At 48.2% G+C, this 15,979-nt stretch overlaps 8 protein-coding genes across 8 annotated transcripts; 2 read left to right on the forward strand and 6 right to left on the reverse strand.

Moving 5' to 3' along the window:
- Positions 1-393: 393 nt before the first annotated feature.
- Positions 394-3,411, reverse strand: MED5 (Med5p; the record flags this gene model as incomplete). The annotated part of the gene is made up of 1 exon (XM_024859363.1): positions 394-3,411. The coding sequence occupies one exon, from the start codon at positions 3,409-3,411 to the stop codon at positions 394-396; it is 3,018 nt and encodes a 1,005-aa protein (XP_024712335.1).
- Positions 3,412-3,656: 245 nt separating this feature from the next.
- On the reverse strand, positions 3,657-4,640 carry C7M61_004035 (uncharacterized protein; the record flags this gene model as incomplete). Its single annotated transcript, XM_024859364.1, has 1 exon — positions 3,657-4,640. One exon carries the CDS (start codon positions 4,638-4,640, stop codon positions 3,657-3,659), a length of 984 nt encoding a protein of 327 aa, XP_024712336.1.
- A 496-nt stretch (positions 4,641-5,136) lies between these two features.
- On the reverse strand, positions 5,137-6,363 carry PEX14 (Pex14p; the record flags this gene model as incomplete). Its single annotated transcript, XM_024859365.1, has 1 exon — positions 5,137-6,363. One exon carries the CDS (start codon positions 6,361-6,363, stop codon positions 5,137-5,139), a length of 1,227 nt encoding a protein of 408 aa, XP_024712337.1.
- Positions 6,364-6,637: 274 nt separating this feature from the next.
- On the reverse strand, positions 6,638-9,058 carry C7M61_004037 (uncharacterized protein; the record flags this gene model as incomplete). Its single annotated transcript, XM_024859366.1, has 2 exons — positions 6,638-7,636; positions 7,961-9,058. The coding sequence occupies 2 exons, from the start codon at positions 9,056-9,058 to the stop codon at positions 6,638-6,640; spliced, it is 2,097 nt and encodes a 698-aa protein (XP_024712338.1).
- A 244-nt stretch (positions 9,059-9,302) lies between these two features.
- On the reverse strand, positions 9,303-10,175 carry LYS5 (holo-[acyl-carrier-protein] synthase; the record flags this gene model as incomplete). The annotated part of the gene is made up of 1 exon (XM_024859367.1): positions 9,303-10,175. One exon carries the CDS (start codon positions 10,173-10,175, stop codon positions 9,303-9,305), a length of 873 nt encoding a protein of 290 aa, XP_024712339.1.
- Positions 10,176-10,343: 168 nt separating this feature from the next.
- C7M61_004039 (threonine aldolase) lies at positions 10,344-11,459 on the reverse strand (the record flags this gene model as incomplete). The annotated part of the gene is made up of 1 exon (XM_024859368.1): positions 10,344-11,459. One exon carries the CDS (start codon positions 11,457-11,459, stop codon positions 10,344-10,346), a length of 1,116 nt encoding a protein of 371 aa, XP_024712340.1.
- A 945-nt stretch (positions 11,460-12,404) lies between these two features.
- Positions 12,405-13,904, forward strand: C7M61_004040 (uncharacterized protein; the record flags this gene model as incomplete). Its single annotated transcript, XM_024859369.1, has 1 exon — positions 12,405-13,904. One exon carries the CDS (start codon positions 12,405-12,407, stop codon positions 13,902-13,904), a length of 1,500 nt encoding a protein of 499 aa, XP_024712341.1.
- Positions 13,905-14,114: 210 nt separating this feature from the next.
- Positions 14,115-15,659, forward strand: C7M61_004041 (F-box protein; the record flags this gene model as incomplete). The annotated part of the gene is made up of 1 exon (XM_024859370.1): positions 14,115-15,659. The coding sequence occupies one exon, from the start codon at positions 14,115-14,117 to the stop codon at positions 15,657-15,659; it is 1,545 nt and encodes a 514-aa protein (XP_024712342.1).
- Positions 15,660-15,979: the final 320 nt, after the last annotated feature.

Here is a 15,979-nt window from a genome sequence, read left to right on the forward strand (position 1 = left end):
TGATGCGATCAAAAACGCGACGCGGCGCGGTACTAGGATGCACTGGTGGAGATTCCCCAGTTACCAAAACATCAGGAAGCTGTGTAAAGTGACCGTTCTATATTTACTTGTAGTGGAATTCATATGATGTTTGGAGAACGTGTTGCTCAAACTATGTGTTCGGGATTTGGAAAGTGTGGCGTCACTTGACTGGTGCTACACGCGTTGGAGACGTGTAGCGAGGTCCATATGTAGCCAACATCTAGTAAAGCAAAGGAGTGGAAATTAATTCAAAGCAAATCACTCAAATAACTTCTTTCATCACCATGCCAACCAAATAACCAGGTGACTGAATCATAGTTTAATTTAAACTCCATCGCGAAATGGTTGCAAATCAGAGTCCCCTCACTGGCTCTAGGCTGAGACACGCTTCACCAAAAGAAACTGCTCAAGCTGTTGCAGAAGCACAATCTTGAGGACTTCTGCATCGTGATGCTCGGTTTCTGTTTGCAGAAGCTGATTAAGCATCCTTCTCAATACCGAGGTGCCTGAAACAACATCGTTGTATAGCGAGCCAACCTTCAAAGGAGGCGAGGCAGGCCTTGAAATCGCTGCATCGCCAGTGTCACCGAAAAGGTCATCTGCCTTGTCATTGAAAAGATCATCCATTTCAAAGTCCATCATCAAGTCATCTTTTGGAGGTTTCGAATCAACAGCCTCAGTTGCTTTGTTCTCTTCCTCTTGCGAAACCGTACCACCAAGTATACTGGAGTGATGGTTTTCCATACCCAAAGAGAATTTGTTGCCGAACAGCATTGGGCCAATTCCTCGAGGCTTCACCTCATTGAACCTTGATATCAACTCTGAATCACTCATCTCCGCCGAGTTCTGGCTTGTCAATACAACAAGAAAGGCCAAAAAATCAATCAAGATTCTGCCCTCTTCGGCGCTTGAACCATGAGCTGACTTGTTGCTGTGGTTCATTTTTATCTCGTTGAGCAAAAGCTCGAGGATCTCGTCACTTTCTGTGACTTTCCACATTGTACGGAATGCTCTCCATACGTGATGTTCAGATACTTCATCATCCAGGGTGAGAAACGTCTGCAAAGCTTGTCTAATTGTAGACACCAACGAATCACCCTCTTTGTGCTTCTGCAGCTGAAGAGGACGGTCGACTCTATTATATTCCTCGTCAGCCTTCTTCTTCACAACACGCACCAACTTGAGCATAATCTCCTTGTTTTCCCAGTTTCTGAAAGCATAGAGCGACTCGAGAAGCTCTTTGCCCACGAGATTCAACACGAGTTGAAAGATGTAGTTCGTCTCTGAGCTTTCTTCCTTGTTCTCCCCCAAATTACTCTGGATTATCTTCCATAGTATCTGAAGGAAAATGTCACTGTTCCTTTGCAATGGACCCACGTTTGATACAATCCAGTGTATGATTTCGGCAGAGCTAGGCGCCAAAAAGTCTTGTGATAAGTAGTCAATACCATTGCTGAGATTAGGTGATGCCAAACTGCCCGCAATATTGGCTGTGATAGCGCCTTGAAATATAACAAACACTAATTTGTATATCTGCTTGACATTGACTGACTTGATAAGATCGTCTGATAAGCCATCATTGTTCACATCAAACAATGCATTCGCCCACTCACTCAAAATCTCGTTATACTTGTTCGCAGTGTTGACATCAGCGGGCTTCTCTGGTTCCACTCTGTTCGTGAAGTTAGCACACAGTCTGTAGTAAAAACGGTTCATGAAGTCGATGGTATATGAGTTCCCCAATGACACCGAGACGAAGTCAACTCCAAAGAATTTGGTCATTGCTATTGAGCCCGTCATGAGAATACCAAAGTAGGAAAATGTCTCCTGGAAGTTGTTGTCATCAGCGTCAGCACCAAAGCTGTCATTATCGATGTAGGCAATGAGGGGATCGATGATACCCCATGGACCTTGAGGATCTACGAAGTAAACATAGTTAGTGACCGGTAGACAAATCAGAAGTCCTAACACAAGCCGGACGAGTTTCTCGTTGGATTTTTCCTTTATGAGTTTCTCGAACGAGCTGGAGACAAGGGAGCGTAATTGTTCTTGCTTTGCAATCAGATACTGAATATCTGTGGACGTCAATTCCTCCAAAAAGTTTATGAACAAACTTTCGCTTAAAGAAGTGAATTCAGTGTTGATGTTGAGGAGCTTCGAGTTGAACTCAGACTTGAGATGGTCTGTGTGGCTGAGAACACTCTTCTCGTGGGTGATATGAGACCAAGTCACAGACTCAGAATCTTCTGGAAACGTTTTCGTGTATGAAGACACCGTGACAAGGTCCTGATACATGCAGCTTCGTAAGAAGACTTTACGCAAGTCGTATGGATGGGAGGACCTTCCGCCGACGATCATCTCGGTGATGTATGCATCATTGAATCCAGCAACTGTTTTGAGAATAACACTCTCGATATTAGACGAGCCGTCGTTTTTAGGTCTGGATTCCTTGAGGTAGACAGGAAATCGACTCACGATGTAGTTCTTCCAGTTGAAAAGAACATAAGGGCTTTCCTGTTGCTGGATGGCAATTGAGATACCGTTAAAAAGAATTTGAACCACATCCTTGACGAACTCGTCGAATTTGGTCGTGTCGATATGGAAGAAAGTAATATAGTGCTCCATGAGCTTTTCGATCTTCCACTGCTTGAAGCGCTCATTGAGCCACAATAGCCTCTTGAGCCTGTTTATTTTGATGACTTTTTTAGAATGTTGGTTCAAAGCGAAGGCTTTTCTCACTGGCGTGGCAGTAACCTTCTCTCTTTTAACAGCTCCGACTGCTTGAAGCTCCTTGTGTAAATCTGCTGTATTCAACAAACTGTTCGCTTTTTTGGAAAAGTACGCTAGCTGGCTGGTGCCACCTAAGGTCTGTAGCTGGCTCATAATGTCCAAGGCCAAGCCACGGAATTGCTCTTTCAGAATCACCGAACCGACATTATCAATGATGCTTCCCCACAAGAAAAGCAAATGATACCAAACATTTTTCACTTCTTCGTTTGCATCGGATTGCAATAGACTTTGGTATTGAGCCGTGTAATCGGGCAAAGCTTTATTGACAAAACTCAGAAGCACGGTCTCGGGGAAGGACTTGTAGTGGCTCTTCAAAAACAAGATAAACTCCCGCTGGGCTTCAATGGAAAGACCGTGCAATCCACCCATAAGCTTCTGAGTGTTTGTATCACTCTCTGCTGCAAATGCAAAAGCATATCTGTGTTGAAGTCTCCATAACGATCTATTCTTCGGTAACGATAGAAGGGCACTTGCCAATTCGTTATCAGGGATGGGCGCTTTTTCATTTAGCTGCTTGAGCAAAACCACAAACGCTTTTGGTTGGGTTCTCTTACTAAGCGACGTTTGCACTAGCTTTTCAGCCTTGACTTCTGAAGCCATGGTGGTGGAGTTCTTAGAGTTGGTGCGTAGCCGAGAGCGCACATATACAGAGCTGGTTGCAACAAAATATCGTTTCTTTGATGTACACCTAAACGCCTATATAATAAGAATTTTCCGATTCTCAAGCAAAATGGTAGAAAAAGGGGTTGAGAGAAAATGAAAGTTGCGTATCCGTCAAACTTTGATCCCCAATGCTAGCTTACTGGCACCCCACAGCCTGGCAGAGCCTTGCAAGCCTTGCAAGCCTACCACTTACCCAAGGAGATGGCTGTGGCAGGCTGGGCCTGTGGCGATGTCCAGATTGACCGCAAAAGGCTTCCTTGGAGGTTGCCCTCGAGGTTCTGGTTCCACGAGTCCATGCCTGGTTTCGTCAACGGCTCGGTGTCGTTGATACTCTCCTGAGAGTCAGAGTCGTGGCTGGGCAGCGCTCTGGAAAACAACGAGTGTGAAGGGGACTGACTAGTCAAAGAAGGGTTCGAGACGTTGGATCTGGAGGAGCCCAACACGGACGACGAGTCCAGCAGCGAAGGTGCCATGCTGAACATGTTGGCAGAGAACATGTTGGCGCTGGGTTTCACCTGGCTAACTCTTCCGTAGCCATTGACCAGCTGGGAGTTGATCTGGGGGTTCCAATTCGAACTTTGGTGGTTACTGGTGAGGCTTTGATGGCCCAAGCCCTGGCCACCACCCACTTCCTTGCCGTTGCCATGCAAATCTGGAAAGCTCGTTCCATGGAAATTCTGGCCCTGGGGTCCTTGGGCTCCGTAGTTACCACCGCTCTGAGCTGGATGGCCGTCCATACTCAGATACCCGTGTCCTTCGAGGCTCTGACGCCCACTCAACATGCCAGTCTCTCCAGAAGCACCTCCATGCCAGTTCTGGCCAGCCACATACCGAGGAGTCTCCCGCTGGTTCCAGTTTTGAAATATGTGCTTCTGGTCGTCCACACCCTCTCTATAAGCACCGTGACTAGCAGCCATCAGCGCACTCATCTGGTCCACGTTCAGGTACATCAACGGAAGCCTCCGGGGCTGCCCGTTTTCAGGTCTCTCCACTCTTGCCTGGATGTTGCCCAGGTTGTACCCGTACAAAGCCTGGTTCTGTTTCACTGCAGCTGCTGCTGCCACGGCCGCTAAAGCATACTGTTTTGATTGACTTTTCGTGTTATGCAAGTTTCGGAGTTTTTCGAGCTGTTCACCGAAGGGTTCCAGCTGCAACGGTCTTTTCATTTGGTTAAAAGCCCTTGACAGGTCTTGTTGTAGCTCCAAGCGGCTGCGAAATGTTGCTACAATGCGCTGACGCAGGAAGGGCTCAAATGCCGCTGACAGCCAGTCAGAGGAAGCGAAAAAGAAGGGGTGATCCAGAACGTGAAAGAATGATAATATTTAATAAGAGAAGGCTTCACATCGATAACGTGAAGATATTTAAAAAAAATGTACGCGTTGGTGGCTTGGTCCGGACCAAGGCTTCTACACCTAGCGCTAAGGTGTCTCACAAGCTGCACATGAACGGACCAACCAAAGCTCGATCTCTTTTTTCAAATCTTAACTAAAAGAGTATCAATTGACGATTTGAAGAAGAGAGCTTTGATAGATACGAAATTGTTACATCGTTGGTTCCACTTACAGACTTCACGAGATGATGTCCCAGTTTGTCATCCCGCTCAATACACCCTTCGAACCAGCCTTCACCGCATTAAATAATGTGCCATTGCTATATTATCTTTTAGTTGCTGCCAGCGCTGAGCTGCCAGGCGGGAACACCAACACTCTCGATCGACTTCTTGACAACTTCGTCGTCGTTGTTCTCGCTAGCAGTGTGCTGCTGCCATGCTGCCATCAGGTCCTTCAAGTCTTCCTTGTCCTCTGGCTTCTGGGCTGGGGCCTCGGCCTCGCCGGCCTCGGCCTGCTTCTTCTCTCTCTCGGCCTGCTCCTCGGCCTGCTTGTGCTTGAGCTGCCACTCTGGAATACCGGCGGCAAAAATGTTACCGGGTGTAGAGGGCCTCGTCTCCTTCAGCGTCGTGGCGAAGTTCAGCACGGGCGACTGGGCGTTGCTGCTGTTTTTGCTGTGGTCGCCGCTGTTGGGCTGCGAGGATCCAGCAGAGTTGTTGGTGGGAGCGTTGTTTGTGTTCTTGGCCTTGGCCTTCTTCAAGATCTCGGAAGCGGATGGGATGGACGAGACGGGAGCCACCTTGCGGGGCCCACTGTTGTCCGCCAGCGAGTTCCCGCTGCGTGCCTTGATCAAGTTCTTCAAGGAACCCAATTCCTCAGTGATCTCGGCAAGCTCGTCCTGAAGGTTGTCCTTGGTCAACTTCATGTTCTTCTCCACACTGTTCTTTAAGTTGTCTACCTCGAGCTTCATCAACCGCAAGTCGTCGTCAAACTTCAACTTGTCCTTGTTGTACTTGCTCAAGAAGTCGTTGATGTTGTCAATCACAACGTCGATCTCCTTGAGCTTGCCCTCATTAGCATCTTTAATCTCCTTTTGCTCAGTGCCGAGTTGTTCGAGCACCTTGTCAATCTTGATGAACTCCTCGTCGATCGCCTCCTTGTCGGCATCAATCCTACTCTGCAGTGGGGGGATGATGCTAGGAATCAAGTAGCGTGACACAACCTGGTACAAGCCGTAGGTAACTCCGGCGGTTGCTGTGGCCATGATGAAGTAGTCCTTCCAAGTTCTCTCAGGAGGCTGAGGAGCCATACCGTAGTAGTCATATGGCACCGGTGGTCCTTGAGGCTGCTGAGGCTGTTGAGGCTGGCTGGTGGATGGAGTGACTGTGGTTGATGTCGAAGATGAAGAGGAGGCGTTGTTGGCTCTCTTCAAAGCTTCTTCAATCTCATTTTCATTAAGTCCTTTTGTCTCCAAAAACTCCACTTTCTTGTTTAGCGGCGACAGCGCCACATTGGGGTCCTTGAGAAAGCTGACTGCGCTATTGATCAAGTCCTCATTCATTGGAGTAGGAGGTTGGTTCTGATAGCTGATTACCCCGGCTTGATTCCGAGGTCCTCAAAACACCCGTACCTCCGCTGCCCCACTCGCTCCGGATCACAGGCCCCACTACAGCCCACGGCTGGGTGCCATAGGAAATAAGCTTTCGAGCAATAAATATTTTAACTTTTTTATACTTAAATATTCGGAAAATAGTGAAGATCATCTCTTGATTCTTCGATCATGTGACTTCTGCGGCTGCAAATCCACCTTCCGTCTATGATACATGACATGGCTTCTAAAGAAACTTGAGAAGCTCCTCGTATATACACCAACTGATACCGGCACTAAGACCCTTACGTCCTAGTCTGAGCGAAAGTCCGTTGAAGAGATTGCGGGCTCCACCAGGTTCCAGCATAATCTGCCTAGTGGCTGCCCAAATCGTGGGCGGCTTACCAACACTGACGATAAGCTGTAGTCTTGTCTTCACTGCATCGAATGGTGCGGTGATGCTCGTAGCCACCAGTGCAGCCAATACCGCTGACAGAGAGTTCGTCACACTGGCAAGGTAATTGTCTGGAATGCTAGCTTTGAAAGGGACAATGAGCTGGGGCATGACATCGTTTTTGAAGCTCTCGTAGAAGAGAACATAAAGCCCTGCGTAAGGACAGTCTCGAGCTAGCGTGGCGGCCGTACCTTTGAAAAAGTTTCTGAAGGAGCCCTTGGGGCCCTCGCCTTCGTTGTAGATGCCCTCGAATCCCTCATACATAGAGTTGTAATTGTACAAATTAGACTCGAATCGGGTTTTTATGATTGTGATTGGCATTGTGATGATGCCCACGGCCGCTCTAACGACAAACCCGGTGGCCAAGTTTTCCGCATGTGAGAGTTTGGGTAACACACTGGACGACGACTTTTCACTAACCTGTTTCAAGCTCGCCAAGTACGTTCTAGTTTGTGAAAGTATCGTGAAGTAGAGCCCAGCGCCCACCGATGTTCGTAAAGTGGATGGCAATGCGCCTCGCCACAAGTCTTTGATGTTGGCTAATTTTTTGAGTTCTTTGCTGATAGACGTTTGCAAGCCGGTGTTGCTGCGTCTCTGTTGTTGCAACCTTGTCTTCAATAAATCCAATGGCTGGAGAGTGAAGGCGGATATTAAACCAGCGGTACCCCCGGAAATAAGGTGGATAGTAGTGGTGGGCACCTTGGCTTCAAGCGAAGCTTTCGGTGCTGGAGGTGTTTGCTCATGGTCCATGAGAAGGTCTTTGGGGAGATTTGCACCGAGGAGGAAACAGTGCTGAGAAATGTGTGAAAAGAAGCAAGCCCTGGTTCGTACTTGAGCAGATTTGGGCTCTTTAAGAGCCCCGTCTATATGCAAGTCCATCCTATTGAAGCGATGGTTGGCAGGTGGATCGAGCCTAGCGAGTAGTCTGTATCCAGGCATTTATAACGATCACAAGACAGTCAATCCCAAAAGGGACCAAAATTGTGTCATTGGCTGTATTCCGTTATGGAATAGTGTTCTTTAACGTGTTTCCGAGGAATTTACCTGTGCGCTGCACTTCGACGTCATTTACCGCCAGATATGGTCTAGGAACTTTCGCAGCCTGTGGCTTATAACCAATTCTCCGTCAACCGGTTCCAAAACGTCGCTTCCCTCGATAGAAAGATGCAAAGAATGCTTAAGGAGAGAGACACTGCAGACAGCGAGAAATGAATGGAACGGATCTGGGAACGCCTCAGTGTCCTTGGCAAAGCCGCCTATAAGCTTATGCTGGGTCCTGTCAAGCAAGTAGTCGAGAAGACCTTGGTCGTTTATCAACCCAACCCCGTCTTCACTTAAAAGATTGAGCAGCCCAACCACCCACCACAGGTAGCAGGTGTCTGCAAATTTGTTTTCTCTGCCATTGAATCCTCCGATGTCGCATTCTTGGTAATATTCATAGGATGTACCTTTGTAGAGACCCGCAGGATAGTCGACTTGTCTATGGACTAGCCATTGTTTCGTGAGCTCGACCCACTCAGAGTGCTTGGGTGCCGAAAGGTCGGTCCCAAGAAGCCTGAGTGCTGCAATTCCACAAAAGGTGAGACCTGAATGGGACTCGGTGTGTGAAGACGATGAAAGACCACCATTGAAGTTGACCTTGTCCAAAATGAAAGCCTCCAAGCTTGACACGTCAATATCAAACGGCCTATTCTCAAGCTTGTCGTATCCTAGCATCTTCCTGATACCAGCTGCAATGTAGCATAAACGAAGATCCGACTCTCCCCAAGGCTGACCCTTAGGATCGATGACGGGTCTGAAGGAGCCCTTGTTCTCTCCTTCCCTTATCTGACATCGGCTGACAAACCTCATTATCCTGTCTCTGTCGAGCTTCTTCGAGAAGTCCTCCTCAAAGGCTAACAACGTCGCTAGCGCAAAGAAGGTAGCCAGCAAGTTGGGAAGATCATAGTCAGCGTTCTTCTCGTCCAATGCAAAAGTCTGACTAGACCTAAATCCTGAAATCTCCCCGTCATAGCTCGGGATCAAGTAGGCATAGATATCTGCGACAGCTGCCTCTCTGTCTATGTCCTTTTCCAATCTCCCCAACAAAGCAAGACCGTGAACAGTAAAGTATATGAGAGCTAACTTATTGGAGTCTTCAGACTGCGCCTTGGCAGGCATTGACTTCAGGCATAGCCGGAAGTAGTTAGCGTGTTTCTCTGCTAAGAAGGACATAGTGTGGAAATTCGCACAGGACCGATCTTGAATTAGAGAAGAATGTGGAGACGGAGGGTCCCTCTGAGGTTTTAGGGAGATGGGGAATTGATGTTATATTTTGAGAGAATCACAAAAATACGTAAAATCTTTATTTTCGAATTTTGATGTATTATATATGTTTTTACATTTTTGGAATGGTTGCAAATTACGCTGTGAACTGACTATCCTGTACTGGTTTTGCGAATCATGACGTTTCATATATCTATATAATTTCATTTTTGAGGATTTCATAGAGATCCAAGTGTATTCCACTAGCTTCAGCCTGACAATTGGTTATAATGGAAGCAATGACTGGTAGTTTATCGCACACTTTTAATGTTGTAGAGTAGCAGTGCATCGTGGGATCCAGTTTTAGTAGATCATGATGAACCTTTGAAGAGTCAACCAGGCACTCGACCCAATCAATGTCGTAGTTTGTTAATTTTGAATCGGATTGCTGCGGGAGACAGCCGTTCTCGGGCACTTCTGTCAACCCAAATGAAAACAGCGAGAGGTCGATGTTCAAACCACACCCCAAGTATTTCGTAAATGCCTCTTTCAACGTCCACAAATGGTTGAATGCATTATAACGCTCCGAAGTAGTCTTAATGCTATTCAATTGTTCTACCTCTGAGCCTCCGAAGATACCCTCAAATTGGCTCATGAACTCCGTAGAGGAGACTGAGTCCTGCTCTTCATGGGATAAGTCGACTCCAACTGCTGTTGCTTCCAACAGTATAGCTATGCATGATAAATCATTGGAGTTGCTGTTGTTGTAGGCGAATGGGCGTCCTTTGATCTCAGGCTTACCATGCTCATTGTATTCAAACTCAATCTCTTCCCACAAACCTCTGGGATGATCTGGATATATTGACAGTAGAGCGAAGTTCACAGCACACTTCAAGAACAAACGCGATAGTAGAGCAAGCTGCTTGTTGTGCTTGACATTGCGGACTTGTAGTTGGTCTTTCAAACTCAAGAGTCGAAGACAACTCTCGAAGTTGTAGTCATCGTTCAAAAGCTGTCGGAGTCTGTAATCTCCTCTGGAGCATGTGAAAAGTATGGTCGGGTGCTTTTTATGGTCCCATTGATTCATTTTATAGTTGGCAGGTCATTATCAGTATGGTACTCTTGATATCGCACTGTTAGATAGTGTTGCAGCCATTTGAGTCATACACACAATTCCATCTCCTGCTACGATTTACAATTTTAAAGATCCATCCGCTAGAATTTTGACTCCCAGAGCTTTATTATATCTATAATTTTATTTAGAGTCGTACACATTGTACAACTTCTGCACCTCTGTGGTCTCACAAGGGTTCCTCTTAGCTTCCTCGGCTGTTTCACGAAGAACTTTCTTCAAATTCTCTATAGCTTCGTCGCTGATCTGGAAATGGAAAGCCAAACGACTGCCGTAAGCCTTGACGTCGTGCTTCTCAGCAGACTTGACGAAAAAGTCATTGTCAATCTTACTGGCTGCAAGATCGATGAACACAAAATTGGTATGCACTGGATGCTCAAGCACAAAGCCAAGCTCCTCACAGTACTTACCAATTTCCTTTGCCCTCTCGTCAACTTGTGTCAACTTCGCCATGTTGTCATCAATAGCGACCAGGGCCATTTCAGCCAATAGACCGCTCTGTCTGATACCACCACCATTCTGCTTACGGAAATGGTTTGCCTTTCTGATGAACTTGTTCAGGCCCACAAGCACTGAGCCAATTGGGGCACCCAATGACTTCGATAAGCAAAGAGACACGGAATCGAAGTATGAGGCGTACTCAGCGATTGAGATACCTGTAGCGGCGGAAGCATTCCACAAACGGGCACCGTCCAAATGCAAACGGACATCGTTCTTCTTACAGAAGGCAGAAATTTTCTTAATCTCGTCTAGCGGGAACAACATGCCATGCAATGTATTCTCCAAGGAGATAACCTTGGTAGGACAGCTGTGGATTTCTCCATCATCTGGAACGAAATTTGGCAAAATGTCGTCCTTCAAAGTCAAGTGAATGCCATTTTTGGGCGCCACGGTCTGAACCATAGCCTGGGAAAGCGTTGGCAAACCACCTGCTTCGTGAATGTAGACATGCGATCTGTGGTCACAGAGTACTCCATGTGGAGGCTGGAACAAATTGGATCTCAAGGCAATCTGATTCAGCAATGTTCCCGAAACACAAAAAAGGCCAGCCTCCTTTCCAGCAAGCTTGGCGACCTTATCTTCCAACCTGGTTGTGGAATCGTCTTCGTTATAGACTGCGTCTCCGAGAGTAGCTTTCGACAAGGCACTCACCATCGACACTGTGGGTGTCGTGAATGTGTCTGAGCGGAACTCATTGTGTGCTGGAGTATTGTTGAAGTTGGAGAGATCAACAGACATGGAAAAGAGTGGTTCTGGTGTGGAGGAAGCGGAATCAAGACCTATGTGAAGGAGGCACTAAATAGACTTCGATTTTCCGGTGGGGAATACCAGGGGTCAAAGGAGATCAGCAAAAAGTCCCTTGGCAAGGCTTTGAGGAGTTGGGTTTAATCGAATTGAAATATTAAAGATTTGAAAATTGAGGTGGATTGATGGACCTGTCAAAGTGCGGTGACAGGTCCGGAATTACATGCAACGGAATGCGGTGAAATAATATTCATGGGGGGCAGAAACCGTTGCCGACATAAGCCTTGCAGGAATCTAGAGTTGACAAAATCTCAGGGGTTTCTAGCGGATATTGAAGAATGCCTACTTTCAGGGGTTTAGAAGGGTCATCTGTCGCAGTGCCGATAAGAACAGGCTTCGGATTCACGCATAAGCGCAATTACCTAGAGCTAATGGTCTCGGCAATTCCATTAATATTCCACTTAAAGATACAAGTCGATACTAAAATTCATCATTCAGTTCAACCTTATATCAGTACTTTGATACGTAGATAAGCCGCACCATTAGAGCCACCCACAATATAGCCCAACCCTTCCTATTCTGCAGCAACTAGCTCAATGATGTAATTCTCCACAATTAAGGCATTGGGCTTAACTTTCCAAAACGCAGGCTAAACCTTCCCTCAGCGTGCATTGTATGCCCTCCAGCTGAAAAAGTCCGCTATTATCCACTATCAATTCACAGCATTTTTCCCAAAATCTCCCATATTGCAATGATTCGACAGCAAAAGAACAGCTCGGTAGATTTTGAACACTTCTTCAACCGCCGTTTTGTGGAATATTTGGAGCCCCAACGGGTGCATTCGCAAGGACTTACCCAAAAGGGTCGCGCTTGGCGCTGTCTTATCGTGGACTATAAAGCCCCCGGAATCGACACCACACCTCATCCTGATATCCAAAAATGTCTCTTCCATTGGAATACGAAGTCACCTTGCCCGACGGGCAAAAGTACAAGCAGCCTTCTGGTTTGTTCATCAACAATGAATATGTCAAGTCTGAGAAGGGTAAGATCATTGAGTCCATCAACCCATCCACTGGCGAGATCAATGGTTCCGTCTATGCTGCTGAGAAGGAGGATGTGGATGATGCCGTCAGAGCTGCCAAAAACGCATTCCGTGAGTGGAAGAAGTACACTGGTGTCCAGAGAGGAGACTTGTTGTACAAGTTTGCTCAATTGGTGGAGAAGGACATTGAGTTGATCAACACCCTCGAGGCCTGGGACTCTGGTAAGACCAAGGAGCAGAATGCCAAGTTTGACGTTGCCGAGTTCGTCAGCCTTTTCAAGTACTACGCTGGTTGGGCCGACAAGATCACCGGTAAGGTTATCCAGAACGACCCCAGAAAACTCGCCTACACCGTTCACGAGCCATTTGGCGTCTGTGGCCAGATCATTCCTTGGAACTACCCCTTGCTTATGGCTGCCTGGAAGTTGGCTCCAGCCCTTGCTGCCGGTAACGTTGTGGTTTTGAAAACTTCCGAGATTACCCCATTGTCGCTCTTGTTCGTGGCTAAGTACTTCAAGGAGGCTGGTTTCCCTCCTGGTGTGGTAAACATTATTTCTGGTTACGGTGCCACGGCCGGTTCGGCCTTGGCTAGCCACCAGGACGTCGACAAGGTCGCCTTCACTGGTTCTACCGCTACCGGTAAGATTGTGTCTGAATTGGCCACCTCCAACATGAAGGCCGTCACGACGGAATTGGGCGGAAAGTCGCCTTTGATCATCAGAGAGGACGCCGAATTGGACCAGGCCGTCAAGTGGGCTGCCATTGGTATCATGTCCAACCAGGGCCAGATCTGTTCTGCCACATCGAGAATCTTGGTCCACGAGAAGATCCACGACAAGTTTGTCAAGGAGTTTGTGGCCCACATCAAGTCCGACTACAAGCAGGGTGACGTTTTCAACGACCAGGCCGTTGTTGGTCCCCAGGTTTCCCAAGGCCAGTACGAGAAGGTCTTGAGCTACATCAAGGTCGGTAAAGACGAGGGCGCCAAGGTCGCCTTGGGTGGTGAGGCCAACACCGCTGCCGGCAAGGGTTTCTTTATCCAGCCTACTGTTCTTACCGAGGTTCAGCAGACCTACAGAGTTGCTCGTGAGGAGATCTTCGGACCAGTGGTCACTGTGATCAAGTACTCCACCGACGAGGAGGCCATCGAGATGGCCAACTCCACCGAGTACGGATTGGGTGCCGCCGTTTTCACCACCAACCTTGTCAAGGCTCACCAGATGGCCTCGGACATCCAGAGTGGTATGGTGTGGATCAACTCGTCGAACGACACCGACATGCACGTTCCATTTGGTGGTGTGAAGCTGAGTGGTAACGGTCGTGAGTTGGGCGAGTACGGCCTCACCACTTACACCCAGGCCAAGGCCATCCACGTGAACATTGGCACCCGGTTGTAAGCAGAGAAGAAAAAAGTCCAAGCTTCACTGGCTGCAAAATGATGCAGGTATATAGGAGTGGGGCACCCTGCGAGAAGCAGCTCCACATGTCACACCCGTGCACCTTTCCAAGACCAGACCCCTATCCATGGCCCAGTGCACGGCTGTAGAAAATGAAAAATCTCCATGTTGCGTCCCCCTTTTTTTTCCTTCTTCTCCAGCTAGGCTTCGATGGATTCCCTTCCAGCGCCCATCTTAGCACATATCTGCCTGTTGCTACCACAGCAGGATTTGGCTTCCTTGGCTTCTACCAGCCGCTTTTTGCACCCAATAGCCTTGGAGGCCTTGTATCAGAAGGTGACGGTTGTTGATGGAGCGACACGCCCGCTTGGGGTTTCTGACTCTGCTTTGATCCGGGGCGTTTCCGGAGGTCAGAACGGTTCGATCGTTCTGGATCACACGAGCTGTGAGAGGTTGCTCCAGGCTTTGGAAAAGAACGCCGGGCTAGTGAAGCACTTTACGTTTGAGGCCGTGGATGACACGGAACTTCAGGGTCGTTTTGTCAAGGCCTTGAAGAACCTGGATTTGAGGACTTTCCGCATGGATCCGCCTGTTCCGGCCACTGGGGACCGTTTGACCCATACCGTCGTCAACTCAGTGGATCAGCTCAACCAGGCCGTTTCCCATTTTTCCACCATAGACGTCCAGGCTGCCAAGACGACCACGAGGGTGCCGATCCCGTCGTCGTCTGTACTCCAGCATTTGAGCTGCGCTTCACAGGATCAACAAGGCCTCGAGGTGCTCTCTCACATGGACCCGGAAGAAAAGCTCCAGCTAGCTTCTCTTTCGATCTCGCATTTGCATGACGATGCCGCCCCCCTAGACTTCTCCAGCATCGCCAGCTCCATAGACATTTCCCAGCTTTCCAAGCTTAGACTCCATGTGGACTGCCATCAGCTCGGGTGTGCGTGCTACAGCAAGTTCTTCGACTGTCTTGCTTCATTTGCAGCCGAAAACGGCGGATTGCCACAATTGAAAGCTGTCGAAATCGAAGCCTTCCCCCAGGACGATTGGCTCCGTCCAGTAGAAATGCTCGAGCTCAAGCTAGAGCCATTGAGCGCATTCCTTAAACAGCTCACCGGCTTGGAAGCATTGAAGCTTGATTTCGCCACTCCTTGTCTCAAGATGACGGGCGACAACGAGCCGTCCATCTCGGACGCCAACAAGATCAACCGCCGCCTTGCGGATGCCTTCTTCCTCTCGATGTTTGAAAAACCAGACTTTGGAAGAACACTCACAAGGCTCGAGATCCCCGACTTTCTTGCATCTTTTGCATACTATAAATCCGAGTTCCGTGGCTCCATGTTGCAGAGCTGTCCTTGCCACGGATGTAACGAAGTACTCGAGGAATTGTCGCTGAAGGTCCACCCCGAAATCGCCCAGGAGGACCCAGACGTGGACGAGAGCCAGGCGCTCTACCTCGTGATGTACGCCATACTTTTCAAGCTCCAGAGCGAAAAGCTCGTCAGCTTGGGCAAAAATACCCACTATACCCTGTCGCTCTTGAAAGCAGACTCGAGCGACTGGATCGCCGAACATTTCAGCAGCTGCACCGTTTCCGAGCAGGCCTTGAAGACGTACATAGCGCACCAGCTCCAGCCGATGAGGCGGTATTTCAATGGCATTTTCGAGAACTTGACCAGCTTGAACTTGCACGGAATCTACTTTGAAGGTGCCGACATGGTCAGCGTGTTCCACCATGAACACTATACATAGCCAATGCCCAGAGACGAGATACGGTAGAAGCATGTAATCACCTTTTAATTTACATATTGAAGACCACTTTCACCAGCACCTTCATACTCCTCAGCCTCAGGTCCTACACGGACAGCCCTGAGTTATGTAGAGGCCTCGACGTCGATGATTGTTACTTGCGGTGAAGTCCGATCACGAGCAGAGCACCACCTAGCAACGGGGCCAAATCTCTGTGTAATTTGTAAAAAAGGCCGAACCTCGAGAACACAAATTCAACCTCATCCATCTGCCCGCCTGCCTTTGAAAATTCCCAAAATCATGCCTTGTCGCCCGCCTTCAGC

The sequence above is a fragment of the Candidozyma pseudohaemuli genome (genome assembly GCF_003013735.1).
Source record: "Candidozyma pseudohaemuli strain B12108 chromosome Unknown scaffold00012, whole genome shotgun sequence".
NCBI classification, from domain to species: Eukaryota; Fungi; Ascomycota; class Pichiomycetes; order Serinales; family Metschnikowiaceae; genus Candidozyma; species Candidozyma pseudohaemuli.